Source organism: Musca vetustissima, unplaced genomic scaffold (genome assembly GCF_032173495.1).
Source record: "Musca vetustissima isolate MV318-11 ecotype Yass unplaced genomic scaffold, APGP_CSIRO_Mvet_v1 utg740, whole genome shotgun sequence".
Lineage (NCBI taxonomy): Eukaryota > Metazoa > Arthropoda > Insecta > Diptera > Muscidae > Musca > Musca vetustissima.
Window position 1 is genome coordinate 8,845 of NW_026878554.1, and position 23,984 is coordinate 32,828.

The following is a 23,984-nucleotide window of genomic DNA, read 5'->3' on the forward strand; positions in this document are numbered from 1 at the left end:
TGTATTGATGTTTCTTTTTATTTTGCAAATGGGTTTGTGTTTATATAAAAAATGTTTGCATGGCTTATAGACTACAGCTTAACTCTTAAAAAACTAAAATGTCAATTTATGGAAAAACAAATTTTGATGAAGTGGTTATATTCGCTCTCTTTTTTATAAAAAATATGATCTCTTAACAAAAGTGAATAAACAAAAAATATATTACAATTCTCTTATTCTATAATATAATTAGGATGTACCACCAATAGAGGATCATCTTCATCCTCATCTTCTTCGGTGCGTTTAGGACTTTTCCCAGCCTGTTTCAGTTCGGTAGTCTTAAGCGGTATAATAACCTGATCATGATAAATAAGACGATCGATAACCTTTTCGATAAGATTCTTGCGAGAAATCAATTCATCTTCGGATTCAATTTGATCGGCTACTTGTTCCAAATACCATGTAACCACATCACTTCGTTTCATGCCCGAATCGGTGCCTTCAACTTCACAACGTGCCTCCTCGTTACGCATGTGCAACACCAACATGGTGGATAGATTTTTGTAATCTTCGAAGGAAAGGGTAAGTTTTTTCTTTTGAACTTGACCAGTACCATTGGCATCAGCTTCAGGATCTGCTGTTTCGACTTCCTCGGTTACACCATTACCACCACCATTTTGTTCCATATCCACATCACCGGTAAATGCCTCATCGACATCATCATCATCCAAATGAATGTCGGGTTGTTCAACACGAATAATGGATTTGTTAAGCAAACGGAAAGCTTCCTTGACATGACGTTCTTGTACCTCATTCATACATTCCAATTTGGCCATGGCCTCACTCAAACGTATCATTGATTCCAGCTGACGTACTGTTATACGCCATGTACTGCGACCAGCAGTACCAGTATCTCGTTGACGCAAATGACCATAGTTCTCGACGAGTAAGGCCCCTGCTTCCTTGCTAATGATGGGTTTAAATTGCCGAGCAAATGTAATATAACGTAATACCTCTTCCCTGGTATATGCTCTCTCTACATTATCCTCAATGTTGGAATGGAGATCAACAATTTTCCGGGCAATGGCATAATCCACCACTTCGTTGCATTCATCAACCAAAATAAAGAACAAATCGAATCTGGACATAATGGGAGCTGAAAGCTGGATATTTTGTTGCAGACTTTTGGAACGATCGTAGCGGCCATTGATGGGATTGGCAGCAGCCAAAATGGAAGTACGAGCATTAAGAGTAGCTCTGACACCAGCTTTGGCCAGTGAAATGGTTTGCTGTTCCATGGCTTCGTGAATGGCCACCTGATCACGGGGATCCATTTTGTCGAATTCATCAATGCAGCAAATGCCATTGTCAGCCAACATAAGAGCACCGGCTTCAATGACAAAATCAAAACTTTCCTCATCTCTGACCACAGCGGCTGTAAGACCAGCTGCTGATGAAGCTTTGCCAGAGGTATAGACAGCACGGGGCGAGAAATCGGCCACTTGTTTAAGGAATTGTGATTTGGCCGTACTGGGATCACCCACAATACACACATTAATGTCACCACGCAAAGTTGTTTCTGTAAAATAAAATAATTTGTAAATATTTAAAATTGTATAAAGAAAATATTGAAACTTACTTTCATGTGTGGTTTTACCCACACCACCAAATAACTGCAGTAGAATTCCACGCTTCACTTCATCATTGCCATAAATTGAGGGGAACAAACTCGATATGAGATTATTATACAAATTACGATCCTTGGACATTTCGTAAACTTTATTCCACTCAGCATCTGTCATTTGTTTCTTCATATCTTCGGCTGTGACCTCAGACATGGGCAAATCAGTACCACCAAAACGTACATTTGTAGCCTGGACACTGCAAGCCAAGAAGGCCATGCGGTAATTGAGTTCACGCATACCCAAAGCCTTTAAGCCTGTAAGACCTTCAGGACCCTCACCCGCCTTGTGGCGTGATCCCTGATCTGCCTTGGCTCCAGGCATATTTAAGACACCAACATCCGGAACGACAATCAGCGTTCCCGTAAAATCATAACGATCACCAGCCTGTACCGTCTCCACCAATTCAGAACGTAAGATAATTTCCACAGAACGTGGTATACAACCTCTGGGCAATTCAGATTGAGTTTCTTGTATGCGAATCTTTTGGAAATCCACAAACAAAGACTTCTCAACATCCAACATAAAACGACGACGATTTGAACACACCGGGTTGCGACAAATTGTCGGATTGGTAAACTTGAATTGTTGTTCCACATTGCGTATCTCCGTTTGACAATCCAAACACATAAATGTACCCAAAACCAGTTCGGGATGGACAGGATGTGTGCGTACCACCTGGCCGGAAATACGAATTAACGTTCCAATTTTAGAGGTGGTCATATCACGCACTTTGTGGCGTGTTGGCACCTCAGTAAATGATACATAACATTCTTTTTCAGTTTTTAGACCAATGCGATCCTTTACAAAGTTGGATACAGATTGGCACAGATATGGATAAATTCTGCAAAGATATCCCTTTAATTTCATTCTTCAAACTATTTACACAAATCCAAATAAAAACATACCTATAATATTCCTCAATAATGGTTGTGGCCAAATTTTGATTATATTTTTCCACATCATCGAAACTGACTTCCAGAGTACAGCGATCCGGTGATTCCAAATCTCCAGCCGGTTTAACATATTTTATTTCTCCATCTTCTTTGAATCTAAAACACAAATAAATAAATTATAAAATACATCTTCAGACTATCGTTTCTTCTTTACTTACTCCTCAAGGAAATCCTGGAATAACTTCTGACATCTAATGCCCACTTCATCTTTAACGCGCAATTGACCAACATTGGCATCAGCAATATCCATGTTTTAGCAAAAAACAAACGCAACTCCCAAAAAAATCAACAAAATATTTTTATGAACAATTTAACAATAACAACACGACTCAATCTGTATCCTTCAAGGATCTCTTTATAAGTAACTGATCAAGAATGAAGGATGTCGCAAAAAATTGCTTTACATCAAAACACACGCCAAATTCGAAATAGTTTGACATCTGTTTTGTGATAAGTGATGGCATTTTGAGCGCCAAATTTTGTTTACACTGTTAGTGCTGCTATTTGACACTAGAGGCGCCAATATACATATCGGGGGATACATATATTACTACGGAGTTGTAAATGTCACACGAGAAATGACGACATGATAAAATGGGACATAGGATTACCCTGTTTTAAATTAAAAAAATTATTGAAATTTTGATATAAAAATCCATTCTATTGCTACCCAAAATACCTGTCAAAAATAAAAAAAAAATGGTTTGAATCTTTAATATTGGGACGAATTTAACTATGTCACAAAATTCTGGATAGCCTAGATCAGTGTTGAACAGAAATAAATTGAGAACAAGTGAGAATTCATCATCACAAGCGTCATTTACCATACAAAAGTAAATTACTATATATGGTTGACTGCAGTACCAATTTGTGTATACAGTCCAAATTATATAAATGGCTTCGTATTTGAAATTAACGAACTGTATCGTATAAATTATTTTTGATTCTTGTAAAAAAGAACCCGAAGAACAAGTAAAAGTGATTTCTTCGTCGATATTGCATTTGCTTTTCTTAATATTGTTTATATGTATTATCGCTACATCCTTTATTTTCTGGCTTTCAGAAAGAATTGACTGTTTTATCCGCATATTCCAGAAAGAATTATTGTATTAGGTAGGGGGAAAATAAATCCATTATAAACGATGTTACGACTGCTAACATGCCAGTCAACTTCGATCATTTCTCCAATTTTATCGACATTTTCGACGACCGGCCTGCCTCTGCGAGGTGCATCTTTAACATAAAAAAATCTTGAACGGAATCTACGAAATAATTACACAAGGTGGTCTCATGCAGACATATGATTCCAATTTTTTCATAATTTTACTTTTGACAACATTCAGCTTTCAAAATTTAAATGAAAATAACCTCCTTCGAAATGTACGCAAAACACGGTGGCAATAATTACAAAAATTACAAAATGTTTAATATCTTGATGTTCCCAACCTCTAAAATCTATAAATATAAGTTGTAACATCTATAGTCATATTTTAAAAACAATGTTGATTAAAAAATTGAGATATTTATTACTTAAAATCTTTAAAAAGTATACATTTAAAATTTTTTAAAAATATGTATGCATGTCGATTGGATACATACAATTTTAAGGAATTTATTTTTCAAACAATTTGAAATTGATAGATGAGTTCGAAATTAAAAGGTTACCATTATTAATTTCTCAAGTGAGACTACCTTCTGTAATTATGCCATCCTACGAAACCAAAATTGCACATAATTGGCTGTTACTGTATTGGAACCATTACAGCCTTACCTAAAATTCAACTAGCTCGTTCGACGTTTTTCACTACAAAAGTAGAACACATGTATTTATATGAATGTTACCGAAATACGTCGAACGTACAAAATTTCAAGTTGAAAAATTTCAACTTTGACAGAACGTATTTTTCTTTTTTTTTCTTTTGTTGAAAATAAAAACAAAACATTCAGGAAATTTGAAATTTCGAATGGAATCTCAAAATATGTGGATTAATTTAATAAATTTTCAATATAATTTTGCGGTTTGTATTATTCGCTGGAAGATATGGATTCGACGTATTTGGGTCGTTCACAACATTTTGCCATAGTGGTGAAGTTGAATATTTTTGTACGCCCTGTCGGATTTTAGGTAACGTTGTTAGTCCCAATTTATATTAGGCGAGTTTAATTGCGGCAAGTCTTTGTTTGAAGGAGAGTACCGGCAATTTTCTTTCAATTCGTTTTGTGTATTTTGTTTGTAGTGTCAGTAATTTGAAATACCAATCCAGAACTTTGTCACAAAATGTAAAAAAAAATATTTTTGAAATCGACTTGCCTTGTATAGACGAATAAAGCAAGTTCAAAAGATATAAATCAGGACTTAACACCATTCACAATTTTAGCCGCTTGGCTTACATTTTCGCCCTTTTCAAAAACTGTAAAAGGTACAAAATTTCCTGTTTGTTTACTTCCATTTTTAACAACCTGTAACTCACAACTTGGCTTACATTTTCGCCCTTTTCAAAAACTGTAAAAGGTACAAAATTTTCTGTTTGTTTTCTTCCATTTTTAACAACCTGTAACTCACAACTGAATGTACCAAACAAAAAACAGCAAAATAATTTTTTTACTGCGAAATGTCAACCTTCCAACGAGCATAAATCTGAAATTGTTTGATCGATACTTTATGAGAAATATATCAGTACAGCTATCTGCCGAAAAAATAATGGATTTATTTTTCCCCAACCTAACTAATATCAACCGAAAACAGTACATTTTTTCTAAAAAATAAAATCCATAATCGATGAAAAATCGCTTTAAATTATTCTCTATATTCTTTTTTACAAGAATACAAAGCAATTTAAATAATTTGGACAGTATATACAAAATGGTACTGTACACATTTTGACCAAAAATTAGAATTTTTAGATTCCTTTTTACATGAGTCGTCCATTCGCTGCAAATTAAATAAAAGCTCTAAATCATTTTGTTGGCTGTGGGCAACATTTTTCCGCAAAAGGTAAATATACTGTTTGGCCACCAGATGTGATAGATTCTATCTTTGTGTGAACCACATGATGTGTACAGTACTCAGACGTCTAAAGTTTGACAGTACATACGACACATTGAGTGGCTCGTGTAACAAACCCCATTTTAGGGCTCTCCACGTCTAAATCAGCCGTTGTCTACACAACGGCACAAATTCACCCTATATATCCCTAATGTTTTTATGTTTATTTTTTGCAATAAAATAGGTCTCGCGAAATTGCAACAATTAAAGTTGTAATAAACCTAGATTTTCAACAAGAAATACGTCGTCCACATCGCTATTTACTGGAAAAAAAATGAAATTCAATTAAAATGTCCAGTGACTATTATGGATCACTGGCGGGCTCTTCGCTGCCACCCAGTTCATCCTCGTCGGCAGGCAATAATCAATGTACTTCAACACGCTGGCTAACCGAAGAAGTTTTCGCATTAATAGATCTAGTGCAGCGAAATGAAGCTATTTATAACCCACGTCACAAATACTATTTCTGTCGTCCCTATGTGGAGAACTTTTGGCGTGAGGTGGATCTGAAATTGGAGAAGAATCGTAAGTTGCCACAGGTCTTTTGAAATGAGATGTTATGAAATTTTTCCTTTTTTGCAGCTGGTGCCAGTTTGGCCAAATGGACAAATTTACGCATCTCGTTCCGTCGAGAATATACGAATTATTTGGAAGAGAAAGTACCACCATGTTGGACATATTTCGATCGTATGTTCTTCCTGCATCCCTACTTAAGGAAGTGAGTGTTGGCTTATATGACGGAACAATCAAACTAAAAATATTTGTGTTTTCTTGTATTCGTTCTATAGGAAACATCAACAGTCCAAGTCGCTGGATTCTCAAGTACAAGATGCTTTGGTGCAGATAAGTTCACTATCCAACCGTTTGCAACGGGAAAGAGCTGTGGCTGCTGCTGCCGCCGCCAATACCTTGGGTCCCACAAATAACACGGCCGGTTCGTCACCTTCCCAACCACAATTGGATAACTATTTGGAATATTTTGATGATCCCGAAAATAACCCCTCCGAATTGGATGACATGATGGATGAAGAGCATCCCAACTCATCGCAGTTTGCCCACTCCACACTGGCCAATGATATTAAATCGGAATGTGAAGATAATAACGATGAATACGATAATGTAGAACGTCCTGGTGACGATGATGATTTACATGATGCCGATGGAGATGCGGATGTAAGAAATTTTGATTATCAAACGGAAAAGCGTCAAACGCCACAACATCATCAGCGGTTGCAAAACTTGCAGCGACTTCAAACACGCCCCTATTACGAAGAGTTTCGTAACAAAAGAGCTAGATCTCAGGATAGCATATCCAGTTCTCAAGCTTTTGCCACACCACCATCCATAAATAATGTATCTTTTGTAAGACCCACATTTACCAAACCATTGGATGTGGTCAGCACAACAACGACAACACAAAGTCACAACTCTTCCTCGGGTCGCAGCAATAATTCCGGTAGTACGGGTTCTAACAACTCGACATCTATGTCGAATGCTGATACCGAGGCCGTTAGCAATTCAAGTGCAATAACAACAACACGTTCATTAACACAACACCATCATATGCCCTATTCTGCATCAACAATGTCCCATGTCGCACACCAACAGCAGCAGCATCATCATCATTCTGCACGTTATGAGATCTCCAATTTAAATGCCCAACCTAGTCTAGCTACCAGCAATAGCAATGCGCCGTCAAGTGGCGGTCACCAGTTCTCCAATGGACTCGGCAATTCATTGGCCATTGCTGCTCCCACAGCAAGTACACCTGAGCTATGCGATTGCAAAACCGATCCAGATGCTATGTTCTTAATGAGTCTTTTGCCAGACATACAAAAGCTGAACGGACGTGATCGTGGCAAAATAAAAATTGCTTTTCAAAATATATTACAAGACTATTTGTATCCCGACTAAGCTGGTGGAAGTTTATGAAACTCTATATATGCAAATCGATTCCTTACAAAAAAACCCAACACAACAGAATAGTGATACATTATAAATGTATACTTTGTGCTAATATAGCAAATTAGGTTAAAAACTTTCGTCTAATATTATTATCAAAACAACAAAAGAAAAAAGATATATATGTATGCTTTAAATGTGCTTAAGAACATTTAAGAATAAATATTATAAACAAAATATAAGCTTGTTTTATTTAATGGATTAATAATTGGTGGTGTTAATTTAGTAGTTTTAGTTTATTGATATATATAACACTAACATTAATGAAACATTTAAATGAGTGTTAGTACAAATTCTTTTTCGTTCGGATTTTTATAACATGTATAAAAAAACATCTGCAAAATTTGAGAAAAATCAGAATATATATATATATATATATATTTCATCCGATTTTATACAAAGGATATATATACATTATACTGGATTTAATAAATTCAGTTTTTTTTAAATGTCAATTCCATTATATAAATTTCAAATAAGTCCTCCATGGTATAATAATAAAAGGTAACAGCAAGTATTGTTGTACAACAAACGATACAACAACCACATGGAAATTTGTTGTTGTAAGTTCTACTAGTGTCAACTCTTTTGACAGAAAAATGTAAACAAGAGAACAAATTATATTTTTGATTCCACAAAATAAAAATTGAAAAACATGAATGAAAATATATCAAATTTATATTTCTATCGCTTCCACATCTTTACTATAATTGAGCCATTGCCATATATAGGTGTAACACATATGCAAATGCTGGGAATAGCGAGTTGTTCCTTAAAGAAAGATTTGCTTCCTCAAACGATCCCAGCAGACAGATTGAGTAAATTGAATACGGGAGGACATTTGATAAATAACAATTTCGAATTGAATTAGTTCCCAATTTTCTGTTGGGTGATTTTTAAAAACATAATTTGTCAAATGCATATTGACACTAGTATTACGTTGGAATCAAATCAGCTGGGATTTGCTGTTACCTTTTATAATTGTACCATGTAAGTCCTCATAGAAGAGGTTTAAACGGCATGTACATAGGTCTTTAGAGCCCGTTTAGAGTAATAAAACCACTCGATTTCAAATGTCATTTCCTTAATTATGTTCACAAACCCAGTGGATTATATTTAGCATATACGCTATGGAATTGACATTTGAGATCGAGTGGATTTCATAAATCTAAACGCACAATTACACAGGTGGTTTGTTCCCGTACCGCAAGAATCTACTACTTTTTAGTAGATTCTTGTAGTACGGGAACAGAACAAGTGTTAACCATGGTTCAATTATTCAAGGTATAGTACGTTTACATTTAACCGGATTTCATTAACCCAGTGGGTTTTAATTGTCAATTCCTTTGCATATTTGTCAAATAAATCCTCATAAAGAAGATTAACAATGCAAAAAAGTTCTAGCGTACATGTCGTTGTAGGCCCTACCAACTTATTAATTACAATTTTTTTTATATTGTGGCTTGTTATGCTAAAGTCGTATACAAAAGGTGTGACTGTGTGTAATGTTTTGAAAAATATATTCAAAAATCCATTTGTTTACAGATGAATTTCACAACATTGGTAGGAAGAAATATTCCCAACACGATTTTGAAAAGAAATCCTGACATCCATTAATTTTTCGCGTTTTTAGTAATATTTTAAATATATGTCAAATGAACAGGACGACTTGTTGCATTTGTAGAGGTGTATTTTTGACAAATGATACCATATCTTGTATAATTGTACTATGTATCAAACCAACATATCTTACACGTTCGCCAACTCACGATACTGTGAAAATAACGCGTTTTCATTTTGACTTTTTTTTATAAATTACAATTATACTATATTTTTTTTAACAATTTCTAATTGTTGATTTTCTCAAAACCCTTTGTAATATAATTAAGTTTATATCTCATTAAATACTTGTATTTTTGTAGTATTTCCCTGAAAATGTCTTCCAAAGACAAATAAAAATAAACCAAAACATAACCAACGATTTTCTCAATTGACCTAAAGCCAAAAAAAATCCACAAACATTTCTAATTTGTACCATTTTTGGTTTCACAACTCCTTTGAATTTTATTCCCCTCCTCTATCAAATCCCCAGAACGCTCTATGATAGAATTTCTGTAAAATAAATATCGTGTAAATAATATATCTATCGTGAAATTCGAACGCCGTCATCTCGATTTACAGTACCCTTGATGTGAAAATTGACTTACTGCCATGCCACTTAATGCATATGCTAAAAGGAGGTTTTCAATCGGCGTCTAAAATTCGAAACTATAGCAAAAAATATAAAACTTAAAAGATTATTTGTGTTAAATCAATATTTTGTAAAATTAATTGCTTTCGTATAAAAAAGAAATCAAATAAAACATGCCAGCTGTAATACGTGTAAAGCGACGCATTGATGAAGAGCCCTTGTCGGCCTTTGTCTTGAACAGTAAAAGAAGACGCTTAGAAAACGAGGCTGATGGAGGAAGTGGTGCGACAGCATTAACCAACAAAGAAGAGCTGTCGACGCTATTGAAATTTGCCGGAACAATAAATGAACAGGTAATTGGTTGTGAATGAAGATTTGAGGATAGAAAAATTAAAATATTTTGTTTTGTTGTACAAAGGATGATACGGCTACGACACAATATGCACGCCTTTCCAAGGATGAGGCCAAAGAGCTGGTACTACGTAAAACACGCAAACCCGGTAATATCACAGAAAAAGCGCGTCAAGAAATGCGTAAAAATTTGCAAGAGCAACGTTTTCGCGTGGTCAATTGTTTGAGGACCACAGTGGATGACAACAGCGAAAACAATGCCAATGAAAAATCCAAAGAAATCACAATTGTGGATATAGAAAAACAACAAATTAATGATAATAAGACTGTTGGAACACAAAAATCCATATTGCCTTTGGCAACATTTGAACCAGCTGCCGGTGTCAAAACAAATGAGGAAGCTTCGACTTCGGCAGCTGCTGCCAATACAGTTGCACCATCACTGGCCATGCCCTCAGATTCGGATACAGGTTATGTTTATGATTTGTATATACCGGATAATGAACAACATGCCGACTATGTTGATTTGCTGGATGAGAATTATCTCAGGTTGGTTTTACATATCGATATGTTTATGGTTACAAATCGTTATATTTAAAATTATAAACAGACAAACAAAAATTGTCATTACACAAAAAACAGCCCTACCCTCCCTCCCCATCGTTTCACGTTATTTCCATTTTCTAATGGAAATACGTTTTCTTTCTATATATTATATAGATATAATTTGTTTAGTTTTCATACTATCCCCTTAGTATATAATCATCGTTTAGTATGTAATTAATTATTATTTGTATTTTGTTCATATACCTATGTATAGTTTTGTTAGGTCCTTTATAAAAAAGATAACGATTTCTAAAAAGGTTTCACATCAAAACAATAAATTACCGCCCCAAAGACAGACTATTAAATAATTGAAAAAATAGTAATATATAGCTCAAAATAAAATTGAAATGTTTTTCTTCAATTAATTTGTTTATAAATAGAATTAAAAAAATTTTTTTCTTACCAAGAAAGTATTTGGTTCAAATTAAAAAAAAAAACACAAATTTAATTTTTTCACCACCAGTTGATTTTTTTTTTATTATTAATGCCCTACACCACGCTTTGTTGAATATGTTTGAAACATCCATAAGAGGAAAAATATGAAGACCCATTTAAAATTTTGAGGTTATACACACTTTGACTCAATTTTTTGATTTACGGACGAATGTCCAACCCATGTATTATTGTAAACAAAGTATTGGCCACATTTATAATTTAATTGCAAGTGCACGGCATTTCGTCCCACAACCTATTGAAATTGTTAAGATTAGCGCCAGATGTATATATAGTTCCAAATGTATATTCGTCCGAGGAGTATGCTAGTCCCATACACAGGTGTATAAGGTTTTATTCAAATCACTCAAGATATGAATGTTGCTCCTATATACCTTTTCGACCGATTTCATGAAAATGGTACTCAGAGGATGCCACTGTCGTCCGATGCTTAGAAAAAGCTACATAGGAGACCGAAATGAGTCTACAATGATGAGTAATATGTTTTTACGTGTCCCTCAAGCCATGGATATAGCTTCCATATAGACTTTCCTCCGATTTAATGTAAACAATCCAAAAAGGATCAAAGCCGTAGATTTTTAAAAGTATATATTTTAAAGGCCTATATAAGGCGTAGATTTTTAAAAATATATTTTTAAATATATATATTTTAAGGCGTAGGGTTTTAAAAATATATTTTTAAAAGCCTATCTAAGGCGTAGAGTTTTAAAAATATATTTTTAAAAGCCTATCTAAGGCGTAGAGTTTTAAAAATATATTTTTAAAAGCCTATCTAAGGCGTAGAGTTTTAAAAATATATTTTTAAAAGGTCAATCCATGGCGTCGGTCGATTTCATGTACATGAAACCATAAGATGTATCCGACCAAATGTGTCCGACTGAAGAGGGGCGGTCGCGCATTCTTTTTTGAGGACTCATGTCATATTTATGGCCTACAATATAAATCGTAAGATCATAGTTTGCCTATTCTTAACGTGGTGTTGGGTATTATATAGTCGGTCCGTTCCGATCATCTTTTACATATTTTAATTATCAATGTTGGTCTTATTTCTCTACCCTGATGAAGTTTACCAGTCTGTTTCTGTGAAAATTTTTTCGAAATCAAAACCAAAAGTAATGATTTTTTTGAAGAAAACCACAGCATATTATTTTTTTAATTTCACAGAAACAGTCTAAAAATGTCTCTCAATGTCTCACCAACTTAGGGAGTTAATTTGGAAGTTAAAATGTTCCACATTTTCAATTGCCCCTTATTCATGTTCTCTCTTTCTCTATATTTTTTCATTATATCCTACTATTTAACATTTGTTTATAACACATTTAAAATGAAATACTTTTCTTTTTTGTGTTTTTTCTTTCTTATTTATTTTTATAACAAAACCAAAAACATGATCCTAACTCATTTGTGTTTTTTTAATTTGTGTGTGTATCTGTGTACTACGCAACGCTGCAACAGGCTACAATATCCGTTTAATTATTACAACGAGATTTATGAATACAGCAACAACAACAATGACAACTTCGATAATGGCAATTATTTTTATTGGTAGAATCGATCTCGGCAATATACATGCACGTATATTGTATGAATACGATTCGATTTGACTTGAAAAAATCACAACTACGGCACCGATCATCATCCAACAGCATCGCACCATTGGCACAATTGATGTTTCAAACAAAACAAACATTGGTTATTCCTTTTTGATTTTCTAAAACAATAACCCCCTTCCAAGGACAATACCAGAAGTAATTTTCAAATTTTTTTTTCTTTTCATTTCATTCTAATTAGTTTTTAGTTCATCATTTCCATTTGTGAACGACAAATGCTTTATGAATTGATCTTTCTGTGTAGTTACTACATCTAAATGGGTTTCTCTTATTTAGCATATCATCTGTTTATTCATTTTGTTTTGGTCATCATTTGCACGAAAAATTTCTATTATTTTTTGTCATGTAAAATTGTTTTCCACCACAAAAAAACCAAAATTGATCTCATATCTTCTTCTTTGCTTCATTTTGTTGTTTACCTTCATATTTTTAGTTGTTGTTTTGTTTTGTCGTTGTTGTTGTTGCTTTTTTTCATACCATACACCACACATGTCCACAAACTTATCACACAAATTACACTCGTCTAATATATCCTCTATTCTCTTGTTCCTTTTTCTACTCCTAGCCACAAAACTCTCTCTAGACTATTCCATATACAATACACAAAAAAACAAAGAGCACACAAACAATTAATAAACAATAAAAATAAGATACAAATATTTTAATTTTAATTTAAAATAACGAACAAATTAAAATTTACCTACTATTTTTTTTACTACTATAGTTAATTTTTGTACAATTTGAAATATTTTGTTTATTTGTTTTTAGTTTCGTTTTTTTTTTTGTAATTTACATAATTAAAGTAAATATTAGTTTTTATATATATATTTTTTATAAAATTACTATATATTTTTTACATATATATTATATATATTAATAATAAGAAACAACAGTAAACTATATACATGTAATAACAACTTGGTTTAAAAACCAAAAAATGAAACTGTTAAGAAATTCCTTAAAAACAAAAATAAAAAAGAACGTGTACTGTAATTGTAAAACTTCCCCTCTCTATTTAAGCCAAGATAAGAAAAAAAGTTTTTTTGAAAATAAAATAATCCTAAAATACAAGCGCAAAAAAATAAAAACTAAAAACACAGTTGTTTTATTTTTTTCTGAAATGGAAATATTGATTTTTTTTGTTTTTTAAACCAAGTTTTTTTAGTTTTAGATTTTTTTAATAATAGAATTAAAAAAATCTGAATTCGAAAATAGACCCCATTTTTTGAGGTCTCTAATCATAGGTCCATATTTGATTGAAAAATAGATCTTCCGTACTCGAGCGATGGACCCAATTTGTTTTCTAGTCTCCAATCATACACCCAGATTTTTTTATAACCTATTTTAAAGGCTTTATCCATAGCTCCTTGGGAATACCATTCCATACACAATTTTTACGGTTTGAAGGCGTAGGCTTTAAAACATAGTTTTTAACCCTTTGACGTATCAATAATCGAAACGAAGTTCGCTTCCAATTATTAGCACACAACTTACACTAAGTAAACCGGTTTTGATGCTTAAGAACTGCCGCAAAACGAAACGAAATGTAAATGCATGTAATAAAACTATTTATTTTAGATTAGATGTTGTGCAGGGCATCAACTAGTTTTATTCTTATTATTATGAGAATCGAATCATAATCATGTTAGGCACAGAAATTGTACCACGAGTCAGACTCGTGGAAATACGTCAAAGGGTTAAAGGTTCTATCCAAGCGTCGATTTTTAAAAATATTTTGTGTAATTGTCTATCCAAGCTGTAGATTTTTTACAAATATTTTTAAAGGTCTATTCAAGGCATAGATTAAAAAAAATATATTTTTTAAGGTTCTATCCAAGCGTCGATTTTTAAAAATAATTAAAAAAAAAAAATATTTAAAGGATGAGTCCAAGGCGAAGATAATCATATACCCAGATTTTTATCCATAGCTGCTTGGGAATACCTTTCCATACTCATCTTTCTGTATCAGCTGTAAAAATGTTCATCAAAGATTGTCCTTTTCAGAGAACATTTTTTTGGCAATTCATTCATAACCGTAGTAAAGAGGCAGAAGAGATATAATTTTAAGCAGTTTATGATCATTAGGTTCGAAAATGTGAATCGTTTATTTTCCATTCGATAGTTTTCTCATTTTCTCCAGCGTTGGTGCTTATAGTGGATTGGCAAAATAACTTTTGGCTGTTCTATTATGATTCATGAACAGCGTCGAATATTTACCTATCCATTAACAATTTTAAATGCCATTCTTGCTGACTTTCTTTACCTTCACCATTTTTGAAATATTCTCATTACAGTGTTCGGCCATTTGATGATTTCATCTACGAAGATCGTTACAATAACGATGATGACGACAATGAAGAATACGATTCAGAAGATTCTAATCAAGAGAATTATTTTGCCAATGAATATCCCGATGAAGATGATGATTTAGCCATGAACAGTGATCGTGACGACATTGACGATGAAGACGAAGATGATGATGCTTCGAATTTGGCTAGAGGCCTGGATAAATTTGTGTTTGGTAATAAAATAAAAATATCACATTGTCTTATTTAAATTTTACTTATCAAACTAATCTCACAGGTGATGATGATGAAGAAGATGACAATGATCATTTCTATAGTTCATCTAGTGACGATGATAATTATTATAATGCCTATAAAGATCCCTATGTCCATTCAATTGATCCCGAAGAGGAAAACTTTTGTCAAGATGTTGATAGCTGTGATGTGGATCGTTATGGGGAGGCATATGCCCGCTATAAGGCACGTATAATGAAAAAGATGAAACCCAAAACAGCTGATGATGATGAAGACGAGGATGATGATGAAAAATCCGAAAGAAGTGATTATGGTGATACATCCGATTCGGATTCATGTGATTATGATGCCTATTATGATTCGGTTACAGGAGATTATTAATTTCCATATATTATACATTTCATGAGATCATATTGGTTTCCAACTAAAAACAAGGATTTCAAGTGTTTCCCAACAATAAAATATGTATTTTTGTTATTAGACCAAAAATAAATATATATTATAGAATTGTATTTCTAAAAATTGGAAAAATACTCTTATAAAATGTACTTGTTTTTCATTATTATTTAATTACATTTAAAAAAATTGCGTTGATTTTCTGTTTTATTCACTTATTTGTGGATTTTTTTGCTATGTAAAATTTTATACTTTTTTTATTTGCTAATACATTATTATAAAAGAAAACATACTAATTTTAATGTGTTTTTAATTCAGATACCATTGAAGGGTATTTGGTATGTGAGGATCTGAAGACGATAATGGTATAGATTTTTATATTGGCAAGGACTTCGCATTTAATCCTGAAAAACTCGATCGATGAACATCCCAGCGTTAGGGTGGTCACTTTAGAAAGTGAACTAACACGTACAAGTTCAGCTCGTCGACCCAGAACCTAACTATGGAATTTTGTTATAAAAACCCCCTTACCCCTCGGCAAACAATGCCATACATTCCCCACTAATAAATCGTTGTTTTTTTATAAAAACAACAAACTGGGATTCAACCTGACTATTTTGCAAAAACAAAATACAAATGTTATCCCAAATAAACCGCCAACACTACTGAAAAACCAAAGTGGATATTTCTTAATGTGACTCACTGTACATACATATTTTACTGATTACATAATTTCTGTGGCATACTCTTAGGAGAAATGAATATTTGTTTGCTGGAAAAAAATTAAAAATGTCAATTTTGTCAGCAGTTGTCATCTTTTTGTTGGACAACTACTTTGAATTTAAAATTATTTTGAAGCATACTTTTAGGACCAGTGATTAATCTGTTGGTGCAAAACCAGGGTTGTATTTAAAATTATATCGATTTTGCAAAGAGGCCACTCGATCAAATGTCAATTTCACAGCGTATATGTCAAATATAATCACCAAATCGATTCGATTTGTAAACCGAGATACCAAATCCCAGCTGTTTAGACTGTAAGATATATAAAGATATATAGTTCATTTATCAGCTGTTATTTGTTTACGTATACTGCTTTAATAATTTCAGTCTCAATATTTCAAAAAATATTTTCATCAGTTTGATAGGATTGCTCTCTTTTAGATCAAACATTTAAAAATGCAGTTGTTGGTAAAAATTAGTAAACCCAGTGGATTAAAAATTAAAAAAGATACAAATTTCAGCGGTTTCCATACTTTTTTAATATTATATTGGATTTAATAAATTACATTTTCAAATGGTTTCAAATGTGAATTACATTACTTAATAAAATGAAAATAACTCTGCAAAACAGTTTTAATGTAAATGCCGTTTAACGCAGTATTTCGAATTTTAACTCATTGTAAAGCATACATTTAGGAAAAGTGTTTTTTTTGGCAAAATCAGATTCATATTTAAATTATCTCGATTTAGTATAGAATTTCAAGAGTGAGTTAAATTGACACAGTAAAAGTTATATTATAAACACAAACTTAGGAATTGACATTAAAGACCGAGTAGATTTCACAGTCTAAACGCTTTTAAGTTAGATCAAAACCAATACTTTTCTATTAAAGCATTCAAAATTTTCTATTATTCAAAACTTGTTTTTATTTAAAAAAATAAATAAAGCGTAAAAATGCATTCCATTTATTGTTAATATTCATTTTTTTCAATTAAATTGGCTTTTATTATATAAATATATGGCCTGTTCCCGTACTGCAAGAATCTACTACTTTTTTCTACGATAACGAAATTTCCTTTATGATATCGAAGAAAATAGTAAAATCGAGTAGATTCTTGCAGTACGGGAACAGACTAAAACGGAATTTACATTAGAACTTTTTACCGGGTTAACCTACCCTATGAGGATTTATTTGACATGTATACAATGGAATTGACAATTGAAACCCACTGGGTTAACGAAATCCGGTATGACACAGTAAAAGTTATATTATAAACACAAACTTAGGAATTGACATTAAAGACCGAGTAGATTTCACAGTCTAAACGCTTTTAAGTTAGATCAAAGCCAATACTTTTCTATTAAAGCATTCAAAATTTTCTATTATTCAAAACTTGTTTTTATTTAAAAAAATAAATAAAGCGTAAAAATGCATTCCATTTATTGTTAATATTCATTTTTTTCAATTAAATTGGCTTTTATTATATAAATATACATTTCCCGTACTGCAAAATCTAGTACTTTTTTTACGATAACGAAATTTCCTTTATGATATCGAAGAAAATAGTAAAATGAGTTAAATTGCAGTAAAAGTTATATTATAAACGGAATTTACATTAGAACTTTTTACCGGGTTAACCTACCCTATGAGGATTTATTTGACATGTATACAATGGAATTGACAATTGAAACCCACTGGGTTAACGAAATCCGGTATAATGTAAACGGACTATAATAAAGTGTTTATTCATAGTGGAATTATACTTGGCATCCATATAAACGTAGTTTAAGATAGTTTACAACGCCGTCAAGAGAGTTCCTCGATGTTTACAACAAATTTACTGCCGGCAAACCAAAAAAAGCCTTTACGCCGTTATTTCCACCATAACGGCCATGTTGTCTGCCAAACAACAAACAATCATCAATCTGAGAAGTCTCTTGACGCGAACGCACGTGAACGACGGATAAATGCGTGTGCCGTCGTAGATTGCAAACAGTTCAAAGTCGGTGAAGCGGGCGCGGGCTGCAAAATTTTTCTGTTTCTGCAAGCAGAGCAGAGTGAACAAATACAACTAAAAAAAGAAACAACAATAATTTTTGCAAATAATTTGTGTATTGTTTTCAAAACAAAAAGTTACAAAAAAATACACAAATATACCATTGAAAAGAAAACCAATTGTGCAAAAATGAAGAAGAAAAATTAAAACCTGAAATTGATTTGTAATAAGGAAAACCAAGTGAAAATTGTATTGAGTGTGTCCAAAATTATAAGCAATTTTCCCTGAGCAAAGAAAAAAAGAAACGACAAAAGTCCAAAGAGAGTTTATGAAAAACAGTGCAGTGGAAAGTGAAAAATATGTTGGAAAAATTATTTTCCAAACTCGAATAAATTTCAATTGTCAAATGGTGTTTCATATTTATTGAAATAAAACTTGTGCGGAATGCTGGATGAAAAATATTTAAAAAGGAGAAGTGTATAAATTGTTATTATTAGCGTTTTTTTGCTACAAACAATTTTTTTATGTGGGTCTGCCCCTCCTTGCGCTTCAAATTTTGTGGGGGCTGCTCCATAAATACATAAACAAACAAACCAATAAACAAAAAACTGAGCTGCGACGACGACAACAGTGACTGCGGCCGCAAGCAGCATAAAAAATATCAACTGAAGTTTTGCCTTGCAAGAACAAGAGTGTATCTGTGTGTGCGTGTGTCATTTAATGGGGTTTTTTTAGCAGCAGTGTATCTCTTCGTGTGTGTGCTGTGTTTTTTGTGTGTCTCCCCGATTGAGTGAGAGCAATGAAATGAAATATGTATAATGCCCCAAACCAACAATCCAACTTCTGTCAGATCTTGTTTGGTCAAAAGAAAATCATAACAACGAAATCTTTTAAATAGACAAAAGAATGTGTCAAAACTTAATGCCGATATAATAAATCAGTTTTTTCAGTGGATTAATGCAAATTGAGAGAAATATTACAACGATAGCAGCAACAACAAAGAATCAAACAAGGTAAGTGAGATATGTCAAACAGATGTTTTGTGTGTGGCCCCCTCAAGTGACAAGGAAAAGAGTTGCCAAATATTTGAGAGTGTGTGTGTTTTTTTGTTTTTTTGGGAGAGTTATCCTGCCATATGTTGGCATACCTGCTAAATAGAAAATTTGTATCCTGGCACATTTAAAGTGAAATGCTCTCTCTATTTCGTTCTCTCGGTGTTAATAACTGTCTGTTTGCTCTCTTTGGGTTCTTTGGTTGGTTTGCCTTCTGCACCTTGAGGTCCTTTTTTACCTTATTTGGTGGACAGTGGCTGGCATGCCACCACCACCACTGATAACAGTAATTGTTACGTTAGTGTGTGTGTGTGTTTGTCTAACTCTAACACTAAATAAAATTACTCTCCCCCATTGCCGCCCAACTCAAACTAACTGACAAAATTTTGTTTTTGTCACATCGTGTTTTTTTTTGTTTGTTTGCATATTGTCGTTCCCTGTACTATTTGTTATTGTAGAGAACCCCCACCCCCACAATATTGCACGTCGTTTTTCATTCGTATTCGTTTACTTCTACAACAGAACGACGACACACTAAATTATGTTTACCTTTTTTTCGTTTAGCAGCTAGGCGGCCTCCTGTTAGGTGTGGTATTACCAAAAATAAACAACACTATGGCGTTGTTGTTGTGGTTGTATGGCGTAAAGAGATTTTCTTTTATTTGTACACTACCAAAAACAAGGGGTTAAAAAAGAATTTAATTAATTCTAATGTTTGTTTTTCGTCCTGTTTTTGTTGAAAATGACTCCCAAGGGAATTTTCTTAAAATAAAAATAAAAAGAACATGAAAAATATTTTTAAAGTGAACATCAGCTGTTTCACATGAAGATTTTGGTTTAGGTAAGTTTTAAGAATATTAAAATAGCAAAAGGAAGATTCTAAAATTTCATTTGAATATTTTGTGGTTAATGGGAATTATTTGTGCATTATGTAAAATAGTGGGGCGAAAGAAGAATAAGTAAGGATACATTGTCAAATAGACGGTGGACCCTGCAATGGAGAGTATTTACAGTGAGTCACAGTTAAAAGTATCCAATTGGTTTTTTTATAATAAAAATGTGCATGTTATTCAATGAATTAAATGTTATTATTTTTTTAATGTGAATATGAACATCTTAAATTAAAGTTTATTCATTAAAATAAACAATATTTATGTGAATTCAATACATATAAAAAATAATGATTGTTAAACAAAAACAATTGCATGCTCACAGTGAAAAGTATCCAAGAAAAAACATTTTTTAACAAACGGATTTTCTTTTTGAATGGGTTATACTTAGTATGATATCTTAAACAGCTTTCAACTTTGCCGGCATAGATTTCAACAAGTTTTCCGAGTAAGATGTCTGAATTTTCCCCATTCTACTTGTAAAGCATTTTTCAGACTTGATATGCTTGAGATGTTAAGGCTTCTAATATTTTTTCCTCCAAAACACTCCATAAATTCTCTATTGGGGGGACTAAGAAGGAAATTGAATCACTTCTAGACAATTATAAAGCATCAATTGTTTGGGGTCGCACTATGTCGCAAATTCATATTAACAGCGGTCAAAAATAGGAGTTATGGTAGGAGGATGAAATTTGGTACAAGTGCTTATTATTGGCCTAAAAATAGATCGGAGCAAGATTTGGTATACCTCCCATATAGTGGGTCTTGAGAATTTTACCCTAATATTCTGCCAGATTAGATGAAATTTGACAGTAAACTTTAAATTTGGACGAAGACAGTAATAAGTGTTGCAATTTAGTTGTTCGTTGAAGTTTCAGAACGCTTACCATACAAAGGACCCTTAATAAGTAATAACATTTCTGAATAGGTATATATTCTATATCACAAAATCACTATTTACCAAAATATTTGTATTGTTATTTTTATTAATAATAAAACATTTCATATACTTTAGTTACTACATACATTATTGAATTACCATTCATCAGATTTTCAGAACACAAATCAGGAATAAATTAATTATTGCCTTTCCAAATGTACGATATTGTATTATCTATGTTATAATTTTGGACCTTTATTTTATGGCTGTTCAAGTACATAACATGATCGGATTGTTATATAAAATACTGAATAAAGTCCTTATTTGACTCGGCTCTTCCAAATATTCGGATTGCTCCTAATTATTTTGTGGCATGACTAGATATCATTTTGTGAATGTCACTTCAAAGTTAAAGTGCTGTATTATACATCTTCAAGTTTCTGTATGAACTTTCCATAAAGGTAATGCAAGTGCGTTGCCTAAATTTAATTTTCCTAAACAAGGACTAAATAATGTGTTAAATTTGTATAATCTTCATGCTGACCAAATCTAATTCAAAAACAACCATGAAAAATCTAAATTTTAATACTAGATCTATTATATCTCCGCTACTGATAACATTATTTTCCAATTAGTTGCAAATTTTATGTAAAATATTGTATGATTACTACGTTCTGAATCAGTTCTTCTCCTTCCCATTTGACTCTCATTATATATATTTTTGTAATGTTATGCATAACATATTCGATCCTTAACTTCTAACTATTTCTTGAATGTGTCATATTTTTAATAAGGTGGTCACTAAAAAACGTAAATAACTTTTAGGTCCGCAAGTCTCTGCAGCTAATTTTTTTACACGTTGAAGAACACTCTTTTCACAACACAAATAAAAAAAGAATTAGGACCAAAACTTTTTAAACATTTTTGTTCTGTTCAACTATTTTCAAAATTTGCTTTACAAATTATTTGAACTTAGTACTACAGGCGTGGATAGCTGTAAACTTCATATTGTCTCTATTTGCATTAAAACGAAAGCGGATCCTAGTTTTTAACATCCCAGCAACCTAAACAAACACTTTTATAAAAATCGTTAATTTAAATATTTAAAGATTTTAGCATCAAAAAATGTACCCATTTATCGAAAAAATTTGAAAAAAGCAGTTTGCCAACAATTATCAGATTTGTACCCCTGTATAGACAAAACTACTTGAGGTATCGATACCAAATTTCATATTTATTCTACTTGGAGTGTTTTTTATAAATTCTCATCAATAAATTTGTCCTCCGAGGAAGTTGGTTTTGACCATTTTTGACCGGGGTCGTGACACTGTGGGTCGTTATCTTGATACAATTGAAGTGTTGTCCCCAATTTTTCAAGACTACATTTCAAATGATCTTTTAGAATGTTTAAATAATATATGTTATTCATAATTCCTTCAATAAACAGAAGTTGAGACCATATTCCATGCTTTAAGGTGTTTATTCACGACTTGATTCGCCGTCCACCATACCTTACTTGCCCCATCCGACCAAAACATGTTAAATTTTGCTTTCATCAGCAAAAATCAGCAGACTTCAAAAATTCAAAATTATTATTCCTGAACGAATTATAATTGAATTTTCCTGTTTTTAGGGTTAATGAATGCCTTTTTCAGTGTAACACTACCATGAACACACCATGCTTACGCAAAACTCTTCAAATTGTTTCTGGGTTACATTTCTTTTCCAGACATTTCTCTGCGATTTCAGCAAGTTTAGGTGCACTTAGCTTTCGATTATCGGTCATTTTCCGGAGCAACCACTTTTCGTCTCTTATATGGCTAGTTGCAAATTCGATTCTTGGTTTTGTGTCTCAATAAATATTTTTTTTTGACTGAAGACCGAGTAATATTGAGTATTTCCGCTATTTTCCTTTGAGACGTGAGTGAAAGGCTCCAAGTTTTAAATAATTACCTTAGTAAGACGATACTTTTTTAATATTTTAGTTTGTGAGATATTTTTTATTGACTTGAAATTCATTTGTGTACATTATTTCTTCAATAAAAATGTGTTTTATTTTATAAATATATATAACTACAAAAAAATTAATTCGATCCTGCCAGGAGTCGAACCTGGAATCTTCTGATCCGTAGTCAGACGCGTTATCCATTGCGCCACAGGACCACTTGATGTATGGGAAAGTAATATATACCGTGAATTTTAGGTAAAATCGGTATCGTTATATTCTCCGACACGATAATTCATAACATGGAAATGTCTAATATAAGAGCTATTTTATACACCATGTCTATATATCGATGTATGATCTATTAATTTTTGTATTCCATTTTATAACAGTAGATGTCAAATTAGTGTACTGCTAATCGGTAGTTCCCCTTGAAACAAAGTCATTGGGAAACTACGCTTATTGCCATATTTCTTTACGTAGAACATTTCATTAAGTAGTATATTTCATTAAGCCTCAAATTACACCTCAGGGCTGAAGACATTTGGGAGATGCCGGTAATTTAACTTTTTAATGGTTAGAAAATTTTATCGCGGGAAAGTTTAATGTTATTTAGAAATTTTGATATAAAACATAAAATCCAATATTCGATATTTTTTGGTAATTTGAAATTGATTATATAACGATTTGTGATGAGGTTAACGGGACTATATCTCGGTAGCGC

General features: G+C 32.6%; 4 protein-coding genes and 1 non-coding gene across 5 annotated transcripts; 3 read left to right on the forward strand and 2 right to left on the reverse strand.

The window, feature by feature from the left end:
* Window positions 1-212: 212 nt before the first annotated feature.
* On the reverse strand, window positions 213-2,912 carry LOC133323291 (DNA replication licensing factor Mcm6). The gene is made up of 4 exons (XM_061532231.1): window positions 2,776-2,912; window positions 2,570-2,713; window positions 1,619-2,505; window positions 213-1,558 (listed from the first exon to the last, which is right to left on the reverse strand). The coding sequence occupies exons 1-4, from the start codon at window positions 2,865-2,867 to the stop codon at window positions 213-215; spliced, it is 2,469 nt and encodes an 822-aa protein (XP_061388215.1). The 5' UTR covers window positions 2,868-2,912.
* Window positions 2,913-5,940: 3,028 nt separating this feature from the next.
* Window positions 5,941-7,582, forward strand: LOC133323292 (ell-associated factor Eaf). The gene is made up of 3 exons (XM_061532232.1): window positions 5,941-6,188; window positions 6,246-6,381; window positions 6,452-7,582. Exons 1-3 carry the CDS (start codon window positions 5,954-5,956, stop codon window positions 7,575-7,577), a joined length of 1,497 nt encoding a protein of 498 aa, XP_061388216.1. The 5' UTR covers window positions 5,941-5,953; the 3' UTR covers window positions 7,578-7,582.
* Window positions 7,583-9,985: 2,403 nt separating this feature from the next.
* On the forward strand, window positions 9,986-12,784 carry LOC133323290 (uncharacterized). The gene is made up of 4 exons (XM_061532230.1): window positions 9,986-10,169; window positions 10,235-10,495; window positions 10,565-10,716; window positions 12,682-12,784. Exons 1-4 carry the CDS (start codon window positions 9,990-9,992, stop codon window positions 12,773-12,775), a joined length of 687 nt encoding a protein of 228 aa, XP_061388214.1. The 5' UTR covers window positions 9,986-9,989; the 3' UTR covers window positions 12,776-12,784.
* A 989-nt stretch (window positions 12,785-13,773) lies between these two features.
* On the forward strand, window positions 13,774-15,757 carry LOC133323293 (uncharacterized). The gene is made up of 3 exons (XM_061532233.1): window positions 13,774-13,781; window positions 15,131-15,357; window positions 15,420-15,757. Exons 1-3 carry the CDS (start codon window positions 13,774-13,776, stop codon window positions 15,755-15,757), a joined length of 573 nt encoding a protein of 190 aa, XP_061388217.1.
* A 7,648-nt stretch (window positions 15,758-23,405) lies between these two features.
* Trnar-acg (transfer RNA arginine (anticodon ACG)) lies at window positions 23,406-23,478 on the reverse strand. The gene has a single exon. It is a non-coding gene; the product is annotated as a tRNA-Arg (tRNA).
* Between the last annotated feature and the right edge of the window lie 506 nt (window positions 23,479-23,984).

What these genes read in the sequence shown, in the direction of transcription:
- LOC133323291 (XM_061532231.1), bottom strand. Translation starts at nt 2,867, where the DNA reads ATGGATATTGCTGATGCCAATGTTGGTCAATTGCGCGTTAAAGATGAA. An exon ending in TTCCAGGATTTCCTTGAGGA is followed by an intron (nt 2,714 to 2,775) that starts GTAAGTAAAGAA and finishes TTTGTGTTTTAG; the next exon opens with ATTCAAAGAAGATGGAGAAA. An exon ending in GGGTAAAACCACACATGAAA is followed by an intron (nt 1,559 to 1,618) that starts GTAAGTTTCAAT and finishes TTTATTTTACAG; the next exon opens with AAACAACTTTGCGTGGTGAC.
- LOC133323292 (XM_061532232.1), top strand. Translation starts at nt 5,954, where the DNA reads ATGTCCAGTGACTATTATGGATCACTGGCGGGCTCTTCGCTGCCACCC. An exon ending in TCTGAAATTGGAGAAGAATC is followed by an intron (nt 6,189 to 6,245) that starts GTAAGTTGCCAC and finishes CCTTTTTTGCAG; the next exon opens with CTGGTGCCAGTTTGGCCAAA. An exon ending in CTGCATCCCTACTTAAGGAA is followed by an intron (nt 6,382 to 6,451) that starts GTGAGTGTTGGC and finishes TTCGTTCTATAG; the next exon opens with GAAACATCAACAGTCCAAGT.
- LOC133323290 (XM_061532230.1), top strand. Translation starts at nt 9,990, where the DNA reads ATGCCAGCTGTAATACGTGTAAAGCGACGCATTGATGAAGAGCCCTTG. An exon ending in CCGGAACAATAAATGAACAG is followed by an intron (nt 10,170 to 10,234) that starts GTAATTGGTTGT and finishes TGTTGTACAAAG; the next exon opens with GATGATACGGCTACGACACA. An exon ending in CTGGATGAGAATTATCTCAG is followed by an intron (nt 10,717 to 12,681) that starts GTTGGTTTTACA and finishes ACGCTGCAACAG; the next exon opens with GCTACAATATCCGTTTAATT.
- LOC133323293 (XM_061532233.1), top strand. An exon ending in CCTGGATAAATTTGTGTTTG is followed by an intron (nt 15,358 to 15,419) that starts GTAATAAAATAA and finishes CTAATCTCACAG; the next exon opens with GTGATGATGATGAAGAAGAT.